Source organism: Taudactylus pleione, unplaced genomic scaffold (assembly GCF_031769625.1).
Source record: "Taudactylus pleione unplaced genomic scaffold, aTauple2 ptg000169l, whole genome shotgun sequence".
NCBI lineage: Eukaryota > Metazoa > Chordata > Amphibia > Anura > Myobatrachidae > Taudactylus > Taudactylus pleione.
In genome coordinates this window covers 4,201,465-4,224,715 of record NW_028284571.1, presented here as the reverse complement: position 1 = coordinate 4,224,715, position 23,251 = coordinate 4,201,465, and the positions used below count along the sequence as shown (strand labels likewise).

Here is a 23,251-nt window from a genome sequence, read left to right as displayed (position 1 = left end):
CCCCCTCGCTCGTCCAGCTAACGATCCCATCTTAACGACGCAACTTGCGAGCGCTTCATTTGCATATCCGGCCCCTTTTACCTTACGACCGAGCGGCCGCAACGACCGACTCTGAATGAGGTCCAAAGTACCAACCAATCAGCTCCTTTCTGTCACTTTACAGTGTTTGAAAAATGACAGTTAGGAGCCGATTGGCTGATACTTTATCTCCGTCAAATTTATCTCAATCCAAGACTTAGTAAATAGACCCCTTCATCTCCGTCCACTGTATCGCTCTTCAAGGCTTAGTACATAGACCCCTTAGTACCTTAATCCTATTTACCTGCGATAGGCTTCTTCTTGTAAGATGCGGGACGGTCATACAAAGACCTCTGAATATCAGAATACTTGGATGCCTCATTCATCTCTAGCATTGGCACATACTGCGTGGTGTCCGCCTGTTTCATGTCCATATAGTCACCATTATTTTCAAAGGATAAAATGACATAGCTGAAATATAAGTAGAAACATTCTATTGCATGGAGGGAGGATACATTTACTGCAGCACAGACATGCATTGCATAAAAGATATATAGTAATAGAGCGCAGCCAAAGTACTACTGACAGTTGAGGGAAACATTAACTAATAGAAAACACGTACAAAAGTGACCACATGTGGATATATCCCATTTTTAACTTAAGCATAGATAAGATATACTATGTCCAACTCCAATCAAAACCTAATAAATCAGATTTTAGCCATGTGTGACTAAAAATATGATTCATCAACCGGCCACTTTATACTGATTGGACATCAAAATAGTTGCAATTTAATCCACCATGTGCATTGTCAGATTGGAGAAACGCAGATGGGAGGGTTTGGAGATGCTGATGATTTTGTCTGGCTAATTTAAGACTTCTTGGAAGTATATAAAACACAATTTAGATCTCTAGTAATCTACTAATGAAAAGATTTTCTTGAAAGAGGGCAAATATATTATACATTAATCAACTCATATGAGTTCCAGCTGAACTTACATTTGTATTCACCAAAGAGTTGAATGACATTAGGTAACTAACAAAAACGTACTTTGATGAATGGGAAAGATCAAGATCACGCGGATAACCTCATACCTTCTAGTGCTCTCATCAACTGGGTTAAGACTAAAAATATCAAGATCTTTCTTTGGCTTCTCTGGATGTCGACTCTGAAAGTTATCCCGGTTCTTGTGCAGATAATTCACCAGGTCCCCATAAAAGCAGTATTCTGTAATAATGTAAATGGGTCCTGGAAGACAACAAACAATGTACATGCTGAGATAGTATAAGAAGTCTGGAATGGATATATGGATTTAAAAAGTACACTACAGATTGAGTTTCCTATATCCAAATATTCCAAAATTCAGAATTTTTGTTACAATGACTGAGATGGTGAAACCTTTGTTTTATGATGGTACAATGGGCTCAATTCAGACCCGCTCGCAAGATGCGTTTGAACGCAGCGAAAGTATGTAAATCCGTGATCGCACGACAAGGCAATAGCACGCCCACCATGTCTTAGCGTGCGATCGTGGTGTGTATGCAGGCGCCCACCAGCCTGTCTTAAGACGCCCACTTATGCACGTCATCTCCAGGATGTGTATGCAGCCATCGGTAACATCGAGTACCATCGGAAGCGAACGCAGCACTTGTGGTTGACCATACCCTACCTGCGAGTGCTGCAGTGTGTAATTCAACCATGTGAAGTGTACTATGACGCTGCGTCTTAATTATGCACGCCTCTGAAATGGTGTTAAGACAAATGAATTGCTCTGGCAGCTGCGGCGAGTTAGGATGTTAATTATCGGGGTCCGTTCGGATCCTGATAATTAACATGATAAATAGACCCCTATGTCTTACGTTTTGCACATACCACTTTGTTATAAAGACTTTGGGAGAGATGTATCAAGCCTTCTAAGAGAACCAATCTAATCATGTTAAGCAGTGAGATCTACAGATTAAGGGCCTGATTCAGACCCGGTTGCGAGCGCTGAGCGCTCACAACTGGGTCGATGGTGGCCCACAGCGCATGCGCACGATGGAGCCGGCTCCGTCATGTGTATGTGCGAGACCCGGCTAGTGACGGGCACTCCGTCACTCCGGGTCTCGCACCAAAGGGGGCGAGCTGTCGATGTTGAGTGACAGCTCGCCCCCTTTGGTGGGTGGGCCAGGGGGGTGGCTGCCCAAACGGAGACATTCCCATGAGAACGCCTGCCATTTGGGGGCGGCCCCACTGACATCACAAATGATGTCAGTGGAGAACTTCCGGCTCTGTTAGAGCCGAAAGCTCTCTGGGGCTTGCGATGAATGAGACCCTACCACAATGGTCTCGTCGCAAGCCCGATGGTCGCTATGGTCTTGACCATCGCGACCATCATCATGGCCGCTTGCTATAGCTGTGGGTGGTCACCCACAGCTATGCGAGTGCCCGAGAGGCCGCTCCAAAAAAAAAAAAGCCCGGCCCTGATTCAGAGCGAGCGCTCTGTCACAGCGAGCGGCTCTGAATCAGGCGCTAAATCTTTCTTGTGTCTTCAGGAAGTCGGTAAGTGTGGGAGGTCGGGTATACGTTGCAGTAGCTTGTCTAAGCAAACCACTGAGTACATACCTGATTTGGTGCATGCTCCCAATAAGTTGACTATGTTTAGATGAGCTCCGAGATGTGTCATTATCTTTAGCTCAGACATCAGAGCCTGCTTCTCACTAGTTCTGGCTGTGGCTATGACAGGGATATGAATAAATATTTTCAGACGGGCTCCGCTAAGATCACATATATAGCATGTAAGTATACTTCTTATAGATACTTACGTTTAAGCATTTTGACAGCTACTTTCATCACAGATTGGGAGCGACTTAGCCCATATGCGGTGCCTTCCACTACTTTCCCAAAGGCACCAGATCCAAGGATTCGACCTGAGCGTTACAGTATAAAATTATTACTTTCTTTTCTGCTAAAGCTTATCAAATAAAGTTACATATTCCAACATTCCCATAGCATAAGAAAAGAATTACATAGCACAGCAAGTACTCATTTTACAGGTACAAAACATTACAAAAAACATTATCTTACATCACAATTTTATAGATTTTTGATAGATTGGGGATAGTGGACCTCATTCAGAGGCGGTCGCAAGAATCGATAGCTCTCTCTGAATGAGGGCGGGCGCTGCTTATTTTTTGGTGCGGCCTCCTGGTCGCAGGCTAAGCTGTGGGTTACCACCCACGGCTTAGCTAGCGACCAGGGTGATGGTCGCGATGGTGATCACCATCGCGACCATCGGGGCTTGCGACAAGACCCTAAGTGGGTCTGGGCACTCGCAAGCCCCAGGGAGCTTTCTGCTCTGGAGCAGGAAGCTCCCCACTGACATCACGCCCACAAAACAGTAGGAGTTCCTTAAGGAACGCCTCCATTTTGGAAACCAACCCCCCCCGGCCCGCCTACAAAAAGGGGCGAGCTGTCGATCAACATCGACAGCCGCCCCTTTTGTAGTGAGCTCCGGAGCAAGAGTTTCTCTCTCCCTCCGGGGCTTACACACGCGCGTGTGCGCAGGTCTACCCATCGACCCGGTTGCGAGCACATCGGAGCTTGCGACCGGGTGTGAATGACCCCCAGTGTCTTTTTTGAGGCAACTTTTGGTTTTGTCAGCGCAGTGACATTTATTATAATTATTTATACAAACATAAAAAACTTAATAAACATGAACATTCATTTGAATAGTAGATAGCGCCTATATCCTATTCAACTCACTTTGATGCTGATAATCCAAAAATGTATTTAAGTTAATTGGCCTGTAAGCAATTACATTTCATGAGAATTACTACTTAGAACAAAATAAAGGAGTTTCATGTTTATTATGTGCTTAATGCAGTATGCTTATTGAGAACATGGGGGGAGACGTATCAAGCAGTCTAAAGAGTGTATAAGTGTGCCAGTAAAGTAGTTGCTCATAGTAACCAAATGCTTCTACCTGTCATTATATAGAATGTACCTGATAAATGAAACCTGATTGGTTGCTATGGGCAAATGCTCCAATGATCCACTTCTTCACTCTTTACATTGCTTGATATATCTCCCCCATAGTACACAACGCTTATTAAGTACACAGTACTCGATGCTTATTAAGAACATCGGGCCTGATTCAGCAAGGAACGCACGCACTCGCCCGATGTTTTTGCACTGCGCATGCGTATGCATCACACTGCGCGTGTGCAAACTAGGCAGTGTTATTGTGTTAGGGTGCGCAGATTACATGCAGTGTGTACGCAGACCCCTCCGGTATTGTTTGACAGGTAGCTGCCATTTGTGGGTGGTGACGGGGGGTGGTCAGGCGAACGCAGGCATAATAACACCGTTATAAGGGCATGCATTATTTAGGCAGTGTGGCGCCATACACAGCCATACCGTAAGCTGTATACAGGAAGCGCCCAAAATCAGGTCAGGTCATCCACTATTATGCTAATGAGTCTGATGGTTCTCGATGTTACCGATATTTAAGCTAGCTTGCGTGCTGATCAGGCTGTGAGTAAATGGAGATGGGCAGCATAGTATGGGGCTGGGGGTCTGCATCTTGTGCTGCGGTCTACGTGCTTATGCATTGATTAGCCTATTCTCGGAGCAAACAGGTGCGTGCATCTGCATCCCTGTGTTCTTTGCTAAATCAGGCCCATAGTATATGACGCTAATTAAGTACACAGTACTCTATGCTTATTAAGAATCTAGGGCTTGATTCAGAGCCACTCGCTGCTGGCGAGCGCTCGCACTGAATCAGGGCGGGGATTTTTTTTTTTCTTCAGGCCGCTTGCTAAGCTGTGGGTGACCACCCACAGCTTTTGCGAGCGGCCTGGAGATGGTCGCGATTCTTGCGAGGAGACCCTGTTGTAGGGTCTTGGCTCCCGCAAGCCCGGGTTGACTAGTGATGTCAGTAGGGCTGCCCACAAATGCCAGGCGTTCCTTTGGGAACTCCTGCGTTTGCTCAACCACCCCCCCTACCCGCCTACAAAACGGGGCGAGCTGTCAATCAACATCGACAGCCGCCCCATCTTGTAGCAAGCCCCGGAGCGACTGAACTTCAGTCGCTCACTGGGGCTCACACATGCGCATGCCAGACGCGGCGCATGCACAGGGGGCAAACATCGACCCGCTTGCGAGTGGGTCTGAATCAGGCCCCTAGTACACAATGGGGCATATTCAATTAGAAGCGAAAAGTCCCGTACTTTTCACATGCCGGACTTTTCGCCGACATCGCTGATTTTGAATGCGAAAAAGTATCGCGCGCGTCCCCGCTTAATCTCGTCTTCAATTCCAAAGGACGCAAAAACGCGTCCCGGCGAAACTCAAATAGGCGAAAAGTGCTGGCAGATATGGGGAAATCAGTCTGACACCCCCCAAAAGATGCACTGACATGGGGGATCGCTATGGATACCCCCGAAAAGCCCTGCTGGAGGTATTTGGGGTGTTTAAATGCTCTCAATTGGTGCTATTTTGCCTCTTTGCACAAGTGGTGAAGAATAGCATTTTGCTTTTTTTGGCAAAAATAAGTAGTCCCAGCAAATTTGGGGGACATGAAAATGGGTGCAAGCATGGTTAAAAATTTCTAAAGTGAGGTCTTAAAAAGCATTATAAATGCACCTTCAGCAAGTACCTGCACTCAAAAAAGCACCTCCCCCATACTTGCAGACCCCCCCAAAGTTTATTTAGCTAGTTTTTAAGTTTTTACCCCAACGTTGAACTTTTTTGCCCCCTTTTTCAAAGTCATTTTTTGAGGTGTTCTTTAAATCATTTTTTGACTTTTTTGACGCAGTTTACCTTTGGGGACCTGTCCTAAGAGTGCAGGGTGGTTTCCCCACCTGTGCACCCCAAAACTGCAATTCTGCACTTTTTTCCGCCAGCTATTCATAGGCAAAACTTTTCCGCCGGGTACATTGCATTGCGTTTTTGCACCGGCGAAAAGTCGCAACAATACGGGGATAAGTTTCCGCTGGTGAAATGACATCACCGGCGAAACTTTTTTGCAAAAAACGGGTTTTCGCCGCTAATTGAATACAATGTGTATTAAGTACACAGTACTCTATTCGTATTAAATACACAGTACACAATGCTAATTAAGTACATAATACACTATGCTTGTTAAGAACATTGGCCCTCATTCAGAGCCGTACGCTCTGAGCAGAGCGCACGCTCTCAATGAGGGCCGGGCTCCATTTTCATGGAGCGTCCTCCTGGACGCTCGTATAGCTGTGGGTCACCACCCACAGGCTATACGAGCGTGCATTTTGATGGCCGCGATGGTCGTGACCATCGCAACCATCGAAATTGCGAGCCGGAGCCTGCGGTTGAGGTTTTCAACCGCAAGCTCCGGAGTGATTTTGGCTCTATCAGAGCCAAAATCACTCCCACTGACATCACTAGTGATGTCAGTGGGCCGGCTTCTGACGGGAGGCGTTCCCGTGGGAACGCCCCCATCAGGGAGGCACGCCCCCGGCACGCCCACCAAAGGGGGCGTGCTGTCAATCAACATTGACAGCACGCCCCCTTTGATCGGACACAACGAGCGAAGGAAAGTCCTTCGCTCGTCGTGTCTGGCGCATGCGCACGACGGAGCTCCCTCCATCGTGCGCATGCTCAGTGCAGACCATCGACCCACTTGCGAGCGGACAGCCGCTCGCGAGTGGGTCTGAATCAGGCCCATAGGGCCTAATCCACTTCGGATCGCAATGCTGCATACGCACGCAGTTCAACTGCGATAGCAATGCACTCCACTGTGATCGCAATGCAAACTCAGCACTACACGAGGACGCCCACATTACCATACACACATCCGTAATATTTAACAGAATACCAAAACCATCGGTACAATCAAGTACCATCGGACCCATACGCACATTTGCACAAGCCCTGACCTTACTCAGAAATTGCTAACGGCCACGCACGCTATGAGACCTCAAACTGCGTATGGCTTCGCAGTGGTTAATTTATGCACGCCCCTGAAACGGTGTGCGAACGCACTGGCACGACTGTGTTTCTCAGACTACCCCGTATCACCACCCACAAATGGCACTTCCTGTCAATCACTCTGCGATGGGTCTGCGTAGCCTCTGCGATCGCTGTCACGATCGCAGTGACCGGTTCGTGCATGCGCACTGCGGACTCATGTGCAGAACCCAACAATCATCCAACTGCATGCGTATTAGCAACTGTGATCCAAGCTGAATCAGGCCCATAGCACACTATGCTTATTAAGTACATGGTATTCTCTTCTTATTAAGAAAATTGGGCGTGATTCAGACTCGCTCGCAGGCTCATAGCACTCGCAAGCGGGTCGATGGTGGCCCAGTGCGGGCGCGTGAGCCCCGGAGCGAGCGCACAAAGCACTCGCTCTGGCGCTCGCATCCAAAAGGGGTGGCTGTCGATGTTGATCGACAGCTCGCCCCGTTTGGAAGGCGGGGGGGTGGCTGGGCAAACGGAGGCGTTCCTGCAGGAACGCCTGCTGTTTGTGGGCGGCCCTACTGACATCACTCGTGATGTCAGTAGGTGGACTTCCTGCTCTATTAGAGCAGGAAGTCCACTGGGGCTTGCGGCCACGAGACCCTACTGCAAGGGTCTCGTCGCAAGCCCGATGGTCGCGATGGTCTTGACCATCGCGACCATCACCTGGCCACTCGCATAAGCTGTGGGTGGTAACCCATAGCTATGTGAGCGGCCAAAAGGCCGCAACTAAAAAAACCTGCGCCCGCCCTGATTCAGAGCGAGCGCTCGCTTTTTGCAGTACACTATACTAATTCAAAAAACTAAACACTATGCTTATTAAGAACACAGGGCCTGATTCAGAGTTGGGAATAGAGAGAGATATCTCGCTCAACTGATCATCTTGGTGACACCATGCTGCACTGCAGGTGGGGCAGATTTAAAATGTGCAGAGAGATTTAAGCTGCATACACACGTAAAGATTTTCTGTCCAACCATCCAACTAGTTGTTTGGTTGGAATGAAAATCTGGTAACGTATGGGAGTAACTGATGATCAGAAATTTGCTCCTAAATGCCAGAAAAGAGATGAAAATGGTCGTTCAGACAAGTTTGTTAAATGTTTGATCTAAACAATTTGTTCAAACAACAGTTTTTGTCCATTTTCCAGCATCTGGGAGCAACTTGCTGATTGTCATTTGCTTTCATCCCTTACCAGATTTTCATTCCAACCAATCAATTAGTTGGAGGTTGGACAGAAAATCTTTACGTGTGTACCCAGATTTAGATTTGGGAGGGAGGTGTCCAAACTGACATCTAAATTGTAGAGTAATAATAAAGCTGTGCAGTACTTGTGTGCTACATGCAAAAGCAGCCAGTATTTACCCCACATGCAAACAAATGTATGTATTTACACCCCTTGCATTGCAATATGGTTTGTTCAGGTACACAGTTAAGTGCTATGTCTCTCTCTATTCCCAGTCTGAATCAGGCCCACAGTACACTATGCTACGGCAAAGCGTTAAGAAACATATGTTCTGTTAAATGTGACTACAAAGCCTAATGTCTTCTCTGTGCTGGTAATTGGTGCTATTTTAAACCTCCATGAATATGAGTTCAAAGGACCCTAATAATAAGCAAAATATGTCCGGTCTTTGATTTCTAGTAGTGTAACTGTTTCCCTTACCAAGGACAAGCCCGTCTCTTTGAAATTCCCATCGTGAATCATAGGGCAGTTGCATTGGGTCTACATAGATATACTCGTGTCCATCAGGACTTATGGACTCTATGACCCGCCATCTTATTTCATATCTTGGTTTCTGGAAAGGAAACAGAGCTACTGTAATGACCCTGTGTAAATGGGACATTGTCAGCATCAGGCTGGTTGTGAGGATTATTTCCTACCTGTTTCCATATGATGACGAGAACAATAAGGGATATGATGACTATCACCAGCAGAACCAGCACTGCAGCCGCCACTGTTAGTTCCGAGCGTAGAGCTGTGGAGAATAAATAAATGATTAAACTACAATTTCATCCATTTTTTGGGGGTTAGATGGGAACATACTGGACCTCATTCTGCGTTGGACACATCTGCTTTCAGCAGTGGCAGCCTACCTACTACCGTATGCTAATGCATGTAACCACCTATCTATGCCAAGTAGTCCTCACTCGGAAGGCAGGGTCGCCCAGTGTTTTTTTCTGCCTGTACTGCAGCCGTCATCATTAGTTTTGGGACTCACACACCCCGTGCTCGGTGCAATAGATCGGTCAGAAACAGATCTCTTCTTTCTCCACACATTACAAACAAGCACAGACACTGGCCTACATGCCCAGGGCACTCACATAACACTCCCACCAGACAGATCTGTCACCCAGTATTAGAAATTTAAAGTGACACTAGCGCTAGAGGTGATCTGATAATAAATAGTTTAATGATAACATAGATATCCAACAAAATCTGGGAATACAGTAGAAGCAAAGTAGAATAAAATAGAAAAAAATCCAATACAATGATAAAATCCAAATAGAAATAAAGTGCGTATAGTGTAGCAGCAAAATTATCACTGATTAAAGTGCATAGGAGTAGGGGGCAGCAATCTGCATAAGTTGATAGATACAGTGACTAAAACATTCGATAACTGAAGTGCATCTATTTAGGCAGCAATACAAGCACTGATACATCCATAGAATAAAAACAATACATCATGGGACTCCAGTGCCATGAAAAAGAATATAAAATGTCCTGATTGTTAGGATGTATAAAACATACCATGAGTAGTGGGTGAGTGTCTGAGGGATCCTGCCTGCTTTTCCCGGACACTAGCCTCTAACTTAAGCTAGCCTGAAGTTAGAGACTAGTGTCCGGGAAAAGCACGCAGGATCCCTCACACAGGGATCACAGGGTACCAGGCTCAGCTGCAGGTTCCTACAGCTCAAAATGCGTTGGTGCTGGTGTGCAGGACATCATCAATTTAAGCCTGTGAGTGTCTGGACCAGGGTGCTGTCTGGAACCCCTGCCTCCTTACCCAAAGAGACACTCACCCACTACTCATGGTATGTTGTATACATCCTAACAATCAGGACATTTTATACACTTTTTCATGGCATTGGAGTCGCATGATTTATTGTTTTTATTTTATAGATGTATCAGTGCTTGTATTGCTGCCTAAATAGATGCACCTTAGTTATCGAATGGTTTAATCACTGTATCTATCAACTTATGCAGATTGCAGCCCCCTACTCCTATGCACTTTAATCAGTGATAATTTTGCTGCTACACTATACGCACTTTATTTCTATTTGGATTTTATCATTGTACTGGAATTTTTTCTATTTTATTCTACTTAGCTTCTACTGTATTCCCAGATTTTGTGGGATATCTATGTTATCATTAAACTATTTATTATCAGATCACCTCTAGCGCTAGTGTCACTTTAAATTTCTAATACTGTATCTTCTACCACTGGGGAAAGAGATTACCCCTTTTTATAGTGACAAAGCTGCTTGAGGCAGGGGCAGAACTATGGGAGATAATGGAGGCGCCTGCCGCCGGGCACCAACTCTGAAGGGGCACCTCCTCCATTGTCCACAACATATTCACCCCACTTAGGGCTGTAACTATGTACCCGGAGTGTACCGTCACAGCCGCCCAAAACATGGCAAACCTTCCCGGCACCTGAGAAGCCGCCATACACTAGTGGAGAACTCCATGTCAGACCATCAGCTGCTGCCTTCGTCTATCTATAGCCTGTCTGCATGTGAATTGCTGCATTACAGTGTCAGCGGCTGTGACGGGGGGGGGGTTACCAAATTATAACTTGCCTCCGGGCATCTGGGATAAACTTACGCCACTGGCTTGAGGCTGTGCGCTAAGAGACCCACCACCTTACTTCACTATTAGATCTGTCACCCAGTTGCCATCCAGAAATGCACATTTGACAGAAAGAGTGATCAGTAAATGGATGGATCAGACCTTCTGCACTTTTAGTCTCCCCCCGTGTGCATATGCATGGTCTGGCGCATCCGCAGTCTGTGACTGCTTTATTTAGTGCATGCACAGTTTGCAGATAACTGTGTGATCCATCTGCATTTAGACTTGCGTCCAACTCAGAATCAGCCGCCACTGTACCCAAAAAGATCCATTTAATCTGGTTCTCTTAGTGCATCAGAATTATACATTCTCTAAAAATAAAGATTCAGCATTACATATGTCTAATAGGGACAAAGGTTCTACTTGTGAAAATGAGATGCCTGAGAACACTAGTCACTAGTCGTGAAAATAAGATCACTGAGAACACTAGTTACTAGTCATGAAAATTAGATGACTGAGGACACAATTCACTAGTTGTGAAAATGAGATGCCTGAGAACAAAATTCACTAGTCGTGAAAATGAGATGCCTGAGAACACTAGTCACTAGTCGTGAAAATTAGATGACTGAGGACACAATTCACTAGCTGTGAAAATTAGATGCCTGAGAACACTAGCCACTAGTCGTGAAAATTAGATGCCTGAAAATAATAGTCACTATTTGGGATAATTAGATGTCTAAGATCTCTAGTCGCTAGTTGTGAAAATTAGATGCCTGAGAATACTAGTCACTAGTTGGGAAAATAATATGACTGAGAACACTGGTCAATAGTTGGGAAAACAAGATGACTGAAAATACTAGTCACTAGTAGGGAAAATTAAATGACTGGGAATACTAGTCACTAGTCATGAAAATGAGATGCCTGAGAACACTAGTCACTAGTCATGAAAATGAGATGCCTGAGAACACTAGTCACTAGACGGGAATATGAGATGCCTGAAACACCAGTCACTTGTTGGGAAAATGAGATGCCTGAGAACACTAGTCACTAGTTGGGAAAATGAGATCCCTGAGAACACTAGTCACTAGTTGGGAAAATGAGATGCCTTAGAACACTAGTCACAAGTTGGGAAAATGAGATGACTGAGAATACTAGCCACAAGTTGCGAAAATTAAATGACTGAGAATACTAGTCACTAGTCATGAAAATGAGATGCCTGAGAACACTAGTCACTAGTCACAAAAATGAGATGCCTGAGAACACTAGTCACTAGTCATGAAAATGAGATGCCTGAGAACACTATTCACTAGTCATGAAAATGAGATTCCTAAGAACACTAGTCAATATACAGGAAAATGAGATGCCTGAGAACACTAGTCACTAGCTGGGAAAATTAGATGACTGAGAATACTAGTCACTAGTTGGGAAAATTAAATGACTGAGAATACAAGTCACTAGTCATGAAAATGAGATGCCTGAGAACACTAGTCACTAGTCATGAAAATGAGATGCCTGAGAACACTAGTCACTAGACGGGAATATGAGATGCCTGAGAACACTAGTCACTAGACGGGAATATGAGATGCCTGAGAACACTAGTCACTAGTTGGGAAAATGAGATGCCTGAGAACACTAGCCACTAGTTGGGAAAATGAGATGCCTGAGAACACTAGTCGCAAGTTAGAAAAATGAGATGACTGAGAATACTAGCCACTAGTTGACAAAATTAAATGACTGAGAACACTAGTCACTAGACATGAAAATGAGATGCCTGAGAACACTAGTCACTAGTCGTGAAAATAAGATGACTGAGAACACTAGTCACTAGTCATGAAAATTAGATGACTGTGGACACAATTCACTAGTTGTGAAAATGAGATGTCTGAGAACAAAATTCACTAGTCGTGAAAATGAGATGCCTGAGAACACTAGTCACTAGTCGTGAAAATTAGATGACTGAGGACACAATTCACTAGCTGTGAAAATTAGATGCCTGAGATCACTAGCCACTAGTCGAGAAAATTAGATGCCTGAAAATAATAGTCACTATTTGGGATAATTAGATGTCTAAGATCTCTAGTCGCAAGTTGTGAAAATTAGATCCCTGAGAATACTAGTCACTAGTTGGGAAAATAATATGACTGAGAACACTAGTCACTAGTTGGGAAAATGGGATGACTGAGAACACTAGTCAATAGTTGGGAAAACAAGATGACTGAAAATACTAGTCACTAGTAGGGAAAATTAAATGACTGGGAATACTAGTCACTAGTCATGAAAAAGAGATGCCTGAGAACACTAGTCACTAGTCATGAAAATGAGATGCCTGAGAACACTAGTCACTAGACGGGAATATGAGATGCCTGAAACACTAGTCACTTGTTGGGAAAATGAGATGCCTGAGAACACTAGTCACTTGTTGGGAAAATGAGATGCCTGAGAACACTAGTCAATAGTTGGGAAAACAAGATGACTGAAAATACTAGTCACTAGTAGGGAAAATAAAATGACTGGGAATACTAGTCACTAGTCATGAAAATGAGATGCCTGAGAACACTAGTCACTAGTCATGAAAATGAGATGCCTGAGAACACTAGTCACTAGACGGGAATATGAGATGCCTGAAACACTAGTCACTTGTTGGGAAAATGAGATGCCTGAGAACACTAGTCACTTGTTGGGAAAATGAGATGCCTGAGAACACTAGACACTAGTTGGGAAAATGAGATGCCTTAGAACACTAGTCCCAAGTTGGGAAAATGAGATGACTGAGAATACTAGCCACTAGTTGCGAAAATTAAATGACTGAGAATACTAGTCACTAGTCATGAAAATGAGATGCCTGAGAACACTAGTCACTAGTCACGAAAATGAGATGCCTGAGAACACTAGTCACTAGTCATGAAAATGAGATTCCTAAGAACACTAGTCACTATACAGGAAAATTAGATGCCTGAGAACACTAGTCACTAGTTGGGAAAATTAGATGCCTGAGAACACTAGTCACAAGTTGGGAAAATGAGATGACTGAGAATACTAGTCACTAGTTGGGAAAATTAAATGGCTGAGAATACTAGTCACTAGTCATGAAAATGAGATGCCTGAGAACACTAGTCACTAGTCATGAAAATGAGATGCCTGAGAACACTAGTCACTAGACGGGAATATGAGATGCCTGAGAATACTAGTCACTAGATGGGAATATGAGATGCCTGAGAACACTAGTCACTAGTTGGGAAAATGAGATGGCTGAGAACACTAGTCACTAGTTGGGAAAATGAGTTGCCTGAGAACACTAGTCACTAGTTGGGAAAATGAGATGCCTGAGAACACTAGTCACAAGTTAGAAAAATGAGATGACTGAGAATACTAGCCACTAGTTGAGAAAATTAAATGACTGAGAACACAAGTCAATAGTCATGAAAATGAGATGCCTGAGAACACTAGTCACTAGTCGTGAAAATAAGATGACTGAGAACACTAGTCACTAGTCATGAAAATTAGATGACTGTGGACACAATTCACTAGTTGTGAAAATGAGATGCCTGAGAACAAAATTCACTAGTCGTGAAAATGAGATGCCTGAAAACACTAGTCACTAGTCGTGAAAATTAGATGACTGAGGACACAATTCACTAGCTGTGAAAATTAGATGCCTGAGATCACTAGCCACTAGTCGTGAAAATTAGATGCCTGAAAATAATAGTCACTATTTGGGATAATTAGATGTCTAAGATCTCTAGTCGCTAGTTGTGAAAATTAGATGCCTGAGAATACTAGTCACTAGTTGGGAAAATAATATGACTGAGAACACTAGTCACTAGTTGGGAAAATGAGATGTCTGAGAACACTAGTCAATAGTTGGGAAAACAAGATGACTGAAAATACTAGTCACAAGTAGGGAAAATTAAATGACTGGGAATACTAGTCACTAGTCATGAAAATGAGATGCCTGAGAACACTAGTCACTAGTCATGAAAATGAGATGCCTGAGAACACTAGTCACTAGACGGGAATATGAGATGCCTGAAACACTAGTCACTAGTTGGGAAAATGAGATGCCTGAGAACACACTAGTCACTAGTTGGGAAAATGAGATGCCTGAGAACACTAGTCAATAGTTGGGAAAACAAGATGACTGAAAATACTAGTCACTAGTAGGGAAAATTAAATGACTGGGAATACTAGTCACTAGTAATGAAAATGAGATGCCTGAGAACACTAGTCACTAGTCATGAAAATGAGATGCCTGAGAACACTAGTCGCTAGACGGGAATATTAGATGCCTGAAACACTAGTCACTTGTTGGGAAAATGAGATGCCTGAGAACACTAGTCACTTGTTGGGAAAATGAGATGCCTGAGAACACTAGTCACTAGTTGGGAAAATGAGATGCCTGAGAACACTGGTCACTTGTTGGGAAAATGAGATCCCTGAGAACACTAGTCACTAGTTGGGAAAATGAGATGCCTTAGAACACTAGTCACAAGTTGGGAAAATGAGATGACTGAGAATACTAGCCACTAGTTGCGAAAATTAAATGACTGAGAATACTAGTCACTAGTCATGAAAATGAGATGCCTGAGAACACTAGTCACTAGTCACGAAAATGAGATGCCTGAGAACACTAGTCACTAGTCATGAAAATGAGATGCCTGAGAACACTAGTCACTAGTCATGAAAATGAGATTCCTAAGAACACTAGTCACTATACAAGAAAATGAGATGCTTGAGAACACTAGTCACTAGCTGCGAAAATTAGATGCCTGAGAACACTAGTCACAAGTTGGGAAAATGAGATGACTGAGAATACTAGTCACTAGTTGGGAAAATTAAATGACTGAGAATACTAGTCACTAGTCATGAAAATGAGATGCCTGAGAACACTAGTCACTAGTCATGAAAATGAGATGCCTGAGAACACTAGTCACTAGACGGGAATATGAGATGCCTGAGAACACTAGTCACTAGACGGGAATATGAGATGCCTCAGAACACTAGTCACTAGTTGGGAAAATGAGATGCCTGAGAACACTAGTCACTAGTTGGGGAAAATGAGTTGCCTGAGAACACTAGTCACTAGTTGGGAAAATGAGATGCCTGAGAACACTAGTCACACGTTAGAAAAATTAGATGACTGAGAATACTAGCCACTAGTTGAGAAAATTAAATGACTGAGAACACTAGTCACTAGTCATGAAAATGAGATGCCTGAGAACACTAGTCACTAGTTCTGAAAATAAGATGACTGAGAACACTAGTCACTAGTCATGAAAATTAGATGACTGTGGACACAATTCACTAGTTGTGAAAATGAGATGCCAGAGAACAAAATTCACTAGTCGTGAAAATGACATGTCTGAGAACACTAGTCACTAGTCGTGAAAATTAGATGACTGAGGAAACAATTCACTAGCTGTGAAAATTAGATGCCTGAGATCACTAGCCACTAGTCATGAGAATTAGATGCCTGAAAATAATAGTCACTATTTGGGATAATTAGATGTCTAAGATCTCTAGTCGCTAGTTGTGAAAATTAGATGCCTGAGAATACTAGTCACTAGTTGGGAAAATGAGATGACTGAGAACACTAGTCAATAGTTGGGAAAACAAGATGACTGAAAATACTAGTCACTAGTAGGGAAAATTAAATGACTGGGAATACTAGTCACTAGTCATGAAAATGAGATGCCTGAGAACACTAGTCACTAGTCATGAAAATGAGATGCCTGAGAACACTAGTCACTAGACGGGAATAGGAGATGCCTGAAACAATAGTCACTTGTTGGGAAAATGAGATGCCTGAGAACACTAGTCACTTGTTGGGAAAATGAGATGCCTCAGAACACTAGTCAATAGTTGGGAAAACAAGATGACTGAAAATACTAGTCACTAGTAGGGAAAATTAAATGACTGGGAATACTAGTCACTAGTCATGAAAATGAGATGCCTGAGAACACTAGTCACTAGTCATGAAAATGAGATGCCTGAGAACACTAGTCAATAGACGGGAATATGAGATGCCTGAAACACTAGTCACTTGTTGGGAAAATGAGATGCCTGAGAACACTAGTCACTAGTTGGGAAAATGAGATGCCTGAGAACACTAGTCACTAGTTGGGAAAATGAGATGCCTTAGAACACTGGTCACTAGTTGGGAAAATGAGATGACTGAGAATACTAGCCACTAGTTGCGAAAATTAAATGACTGAGAATACTAGTCACTAGTCATGAAAATGAGATGCCTGAGAACACTAGTCACTAGTCATGAAAATGAGATGCCTGAGAACACTAGTCACTAGTCATGAAAATGAGATTCCTAAGAACACTAGTCACTATTCAGGAAAATGAGATGCCTGAGAACACTAGTCACTAGTTGGGAAAATGAGATGCCTGAGAACACTAGTCACAAGTTGGGAAAATGAGATGACTGAGAATACTAGTCACTAGTTGGGAAAATTAAATGACTGAGAATACTAGTCAGTCACTAGTCATGAAAATGAGATGCCTGAGAACACTAGTCACTAGTCATGAAAATGAGATGCCTGAGAACACTAGTGACTAGACGGGAATAGGAGATGCCTGAGAACACTAGTCACTAGACCGGAATATGAGATGCCTGAGAACACTGGTCACTAGTTGGGAAAATGAGATGCCTGAGAACACTAGTCACTAGTTGGGAAAATGAGTTGCCTGAGAACACTAGTCACTAGTTGGGAAAATGAGATGCCTGAGAACACTAGTCACAAGTTAGAAAAATGAGATGACTGAGAATACTAGCCACTAGTTGAGAAAATTAAATGACTGAGAACACTAGTCACTAGTCATGAAAATGAGATGCCTGAGAACACAAGTCACTAATCATGAAAAATGAGATGCCTGAGAACACTAGTCACTAGTTGGGAAAATAATATGGCTGAGAACACTAGTCCCTAGTTGGGAAAATGAGATGACTGAGAACACTAGTCAATAGTTGGGAAATCAAGATGACTGAAAATAATAGTCACAAGTTGGGAAAATTAAATGACTGGGAATACTAGTCAGTAGTCATGAAAATGAGATGCCTGAGAACACTAGTCACTAGTCATGAAAATGAGACGCCTGAGAACACTAGTCACTAGATGGGAATATGAGATGCCTGAAACACTAGTCACTAGTTGGGAAAATGAGATGCATGAGAACACTAGTCACTAGTTGGGAAAATGAGATGCCTGAGAACACTAGTCACTAGTCATGGAAAATGAGATGCCTGAGAATACTAGTCACTAGACGGGAATATGAGATTTCTGAGAACACTAGTCACTAGTTGGGAAAATGAGATGACTGAAAATACTAGTCACTAGTTGACAAAATTAGATGACTGAGATTACTAGTCACTAGTCATGAAAATGAGATGCCTGAGAACACTAGTCACTATTTGAGAAAATGAGATGCCTGAGAATACTAGTCACTAGTTGGGAAAATGAGATGCCTGAGAACACTAGTCACTATTTGGGAAAATGAGATGACTGAGAATACTCGTTACTAGATGGGAAAATGCGATGCTTGAGAACACTAGTCACTAGTTGGGAAAAGTTAAATGCATTGGTACACTGGTACATTAGCAAAGACTTTAGGAATTAAGTATTACTAAATTACATACTAGGTGCGACCAATTTCAGCTCCCTTGCAACAACCCCGAGGTCATTCTTCGCTATGCAGCGGATTGCCACTGTCTCCTCCACTTTCTTGAAGGTCACCTGACTCTCCACTCTGTTGTCATTGTCCTGATGAGTCTCCATGCTGATTTCAGAACCATTGGTTATCAAAATGGACCATGAGGTATCATTATTACACCTGATAAGAAAACACATTAATTATCAAGAACTAACTCAACTATCTGACATTCCACACAAATGGCATAAAGCATAAAAGTTGAATGTTTACCTTTTTATATCTTTGCAAACCAACCATTCCACTTCGGGAACAGGCATCCCTTTAGCTAGGCATTCTACTGTTTGCTGACCAGACGAGCCATGGTGATCATCCACCAATTGTAATATCAAAGCAGGAACTACAGACAATTTTGAAAAAGTAATTTACTTGTTTATATGACATAATTAAAACATTATTAAGACAAAAAAAAAATTTAAGTGATAGGTGTTTTGGAAGCGAACATGACATTATAACCTAACATCACAATAAGCGGAAAATATAAAGTAAAGAACATGTGTGTATCTAAGCTTAAACTTCTAAACAAATGTGATACAGTTTTACATTTACCTTTAATTTGCAACTCAAATGAGTATGTTTTAATTTCAGCATCGTTTTGAACTACAAATGTGTAAATCCCGCCATCCTCCTCCTTGACACGAATGAGCTTCAATGTGCTTACGTACCTGTTAGAAACACAATACAAATAGTAATATTGGATTCAAATGAAAGCTGATTTCATATGTGTACATACTGTAATATAAGCATCATACTGTATATTGGCATTCCAAACACTACATTCTAGTAATACTCTAAATTCATGAACCTGTTATTTGTCAGTGGTTTTATATTTGATATATAAATTCTGATCATCTTCAATGCAGTACTTTATATAGGTAGCTAACTAGTGTTTGAGACACCTTGTCCTAATACTATCTAAGTAGAACTCACTTAGCTTCCCGAGTCCTGACTGTGCTGGTGGTGATTTCGGTCATACTGTCATTCAGTGTTACGTTGTCTTTCAACCAGTAAACTTTTGGCTGCGGATAACCATGCACATCCACGGAAAAACTTTTCACTTCATGGAGTTTTGCAAATTCTAACAATCCAAAGTTGGGGTTGAGATTTATAAACCCTTTATCTGGAGATTTGAAATTAAAATAAAACATTAAAACTGTTAAATGATTCTTTTCATTAAAATTACATAATAAACTAATTTCCATAACTAATTTTTCATTTTTTTTCAACAAAATAAAATATGAACATATTCCAGGCTCTTTTTCAAAGCCTTCTTCTCTCAATATCTGCCCATGTCCTACAAATGCCTGCACCTGCCCATACTACACGCACTGCTTTTCTCATGCTTATAGAAGCATCATAGTTAGACATCAGGTAGTTTTGGCAGTCTCTTGACGTACAGTATATCAGAGGCTGACATCCATGACAGGCTGCCTGTGCATCTTTACTGAGATTGATGTCCAGACCTGCAATAAAAGCTTCAGTAACTCTGGTAGCTACCAACGCCAACAATCAGTGTTGAACTGGATCATGAAGGGCCCACGGGGGAAGGCAGTGGTAGGGGCACATGCTAAATGAGTGTGGCCAGCCACCACAGAGGCTTGCCCAACTATTATAGACCCTATAGCCTGCAGACAACATGGATGCCACAGTGCATTGTCTGTTCATCCATGTGTCCGCTCTAAAAGGCAACTCACTCTGTAATAGAGTAACATGTAAAATTTGAGTGCACAGTCTGAAACCTGACATTAGAAGATTAGGTGGGGCCCTCAGGTAGTGGGGTCCACCGGGGATTTACCCTATACCCCTGTTGGCCAGTCCAATCCTGCCAACGATAGCCCAAAACATTACTACATGCACATATTTGTTTGTGTACAGAGTTGTACACCTTTCTGCGCCCGGAGCACCTCTACCCATATGCTTGGTTTGATACCCGTCATCATCAAAAGACATCTAAAAGATAACTAATTTAACAATGCCTGCAGCATAAGTTAGTTTCAGGTTCCTTGACAGCTACGCAATAATGATCTAATATATATATATATATATATATATATATATATATATATATATATATACATATATATAGCATTCCCGCTAGGAGGGCAAAAAGCACCCTACCCTCACAGCCTGCGGTTGCCGTCTTCACCTGCGGGTCGCAGTGTCCCACGGGTGGAGAATTGTGTGGTGACCCGGTCACAGCCGGAGAATAGACGCATGCGCCCGGCATCTATTCGCACTGTCTGCAGCGCTTGGGGGCTGCCCGATGTGTCCATAAGTGCCAGACGCGCCCCCAAGAATGACGAAAAGGGGACGCGTCTTATAGACACGCCCCCTTTTCATGGCCATGCCCCTTTTTCGGCCGCGCGCACAAAGTTGCCCTCTTCAGCTCCGGCGCCCTGCCTGCCGCTGGAGCTAGAGTGAACACTATATATATATATATATATATATATATGCACAGTCTCCTTTCCTAAGAGATCAGACCAAACCCTTTATCTGTCTATGGATGTCATTACCTCATACTTACCATGGACAGTTATGTTTATCTTCTTTACTTCTTCGCCATCCCCTATAGCGTGTATGACTGCGCACTCGTATTCCCCGGAATCCATCACGGTGACATTTGGTAGGGTCAGTTTATATTCTAACCTCTGTTGAGGCTTCTTGGTTTCTTCGACTTTTAGGATGGCGCTTCTTCTCTGCAAGTACCATAAATATCAGGATACAAAATATGTTGTGTTTATTTCAAGTGAATAAACCTTCAATGAATATGTTTTTTTAAAATAACTATTCATACAGGTACATTCAATCTAAATACTTCTGAACACTAAACCTTTGTCCAGCAGATTCTGCCCAACTAGAACGGACTATTAAAAGTGATAATGCTGCTTCCTGCACACTGATGTCACTGGGATATCCAGCAATGTGTACAGTAAGTGTTCTCCTTCAGTTCAAGTGGTTACATTTATTAAATGACGGTCTTACCATAGGTTTGTTATTGCTGCACATTGTTGGAGGGTTTGATCTCCAAACAACTGGATTTATTATTAAGCGGTTTGGACAGTCATTCTCAAACCACTGGTGATGCCTGACGGTTTTGCCAGCAATTTGGTCAAAACTCCTGGGAACAACTGCCACAAAACCACCAGATCTATCTGGCCAATCAGAAGGTGAGGAATCACAATATACTTATAATAAGGGCGATCCTTATGTATTGAGTGGTGGCAAAACACAGAAAATTATGTGGGCAATATTATTTTATTGATAAATTAATAGTTACATTTGTTGTCCACATTTGGACAACCCCCCACCATTATAACCTACTGCTCGCATGTACAAGAGAGAGTAGTCCCTCCCAAAGGACACCCCATGTGTTATACGGGGTTGGGGAGAGGGGAAATGGGGCAGGCAGGGTCGTAACTAGGGTGGTGCCTCCTGTGTCATAGCACAGGGCACCGCAGGGCAGGGGGCGCCATTTGGGCCTGTTAATTTTCCTGTTTATTATCATTCTCACTTGTAGCTTCCACTTCTTTTATCCCCAACATCTCCTGGCCTCCCCTATCTCTTCCCTGGCCCTTCCCCATGAGGCCATTGCCCTTTTTCAGGTGCACTATCTTCTGTCCCTATTTAAAGAATGGGGGGGACAATGCTCTTTCTGGCACAGGGCACCAAAAAGTCTAGTTATGGCTCTGGGGGGCAGGTAACAGTAGATGTGAAAAATGACATTAATTAAAGATCGGAGATTATATTATTATATGTTACTTAGCCTTGAAGAGAGATAAAGTGGATGGAGATAAAGGCCCTGATTCAGACCCACTCGCAAGTGGCTGTCCGCTCGCAAGTGGGTCCATGTTGTGCACTGCGCATGCGCACGACGGAGGGAGCTCCGTCGTGCGCATGCGCCAGACACGACGAGCGAAGGAAAGTCCTTCGCTCGTTGTGTCTGATCAAAGGGGGCATGCTGTCGATGTTGATTGACAGCACGCCCCCTTTGGTGGGCGTGCCGGGGGCGTGCCTCCCTGACGGGGGCGTTCCCAAGGGGACGCCTCCCGTCAGAAGCCGGCCCACTGACATCACTAGTGAAAACCTCAACCGCAGGCTCCGGCTCGCAGTTTCGATGGTCGCGATGGTCACGACCATCGCGGCCATCAAACTGCACGCTCGTGTAGGCTGTGGGTGGTGACCCACAGCTATACGAGCGTCCAGGGGGACGCTCCATAGTTATGGAGGACGGCTCTCATTCAGAGCGTGCACTCTGATGTCAGTTGGGAGCTGATTGGTTGGTACTTTATCTCTCTCCAAGGCTTAGTACATAAGTATTTGCCAAATCCACAAACAAATCTTGGAATCACTTAAAATAATAAAGCATTTATTTTATGTTCATATTAATTTGTGCTAATGTGCTTTGCACAATGATTTACAAAGTAGAGTATAGCATTGCATCATTTGGCTAATAAAAGGCCTGACTATTAAAATAAATACATAAGATGCACCAAAACCACATAGCAAACCCATAAGATATCTTTGTGGACAGCAACATTCTAATAATGATCAAAGTCAAATTATTCTCCAGTGACAAAAATTACTTCATGGCCAAAAGTTACCGAAAAATTAACAAATGTATTACACCACCCCAATGAAAGAAAAATAAAACAAGCAAGTAAAGTAAATCCAATGGTTCTAAAAGATTAAACAAGTAGTGAAAGCTTATGTTAATGTAAATAAATGTTATCATAGCTTCAATTCACAG

The 23,251-nt window shown here is 43.1% G+C and overlaps 1 protein-coding gene across 2 annotated transcripts in view; it reads right to left on the bottom strand.

The window, feature by feature from the left end:
- Positions 1-23,251, bottom strand: part of PDGFRA (platelet derived growth factor receptor alpha) — a 93,474-nt gene that overhangs the window by 6,597 nt on the left and 63,626 nt on the right. For both annotated transcript variants that reach the window (XM_088475273.1, XM_088475274.1), the window contains exons 6-16: positions 21,029-21,200; positions 19,435-19,624; positions 19,054-19,169; positions 18,718-18,844; positions 18,434-18,627; positions 8,883-8,977; positions 8,665-8,797; positions 2,824-2,928; positions 2,624-2,734; positions 1,114-1,267; positions 323-489 (exon numbers count right to left, since the gene is read on the bottom strand). In XM_088475273.1, the coding sequence (XP_088331399.1) occupies positions 323-489; positions 1,114-1,267; positions 2,624-2,734; positions 2,824-2,928; positions 8,665-8,797; positions 8,883-8,977; positions 18,434-18,627; positions 18,718-18,844; positions 19,054-19,169; positions 19,435-19,624; positions 21,029-21,200 (1,564 nt within the window). The remainder of the gene's footprint in view (positions 1-322; positions 490-1,113; positions 1,268-2,623; positions 2,735-2,823; positions 2,929-8,664; positions 8,798-8,882; positions 8,978-18,433; positions 18,628-18,717; positions 18,845-19,053; positions 19,170-19,434; positions 19,625-21,028; positions 21,201-23,251) is intronic.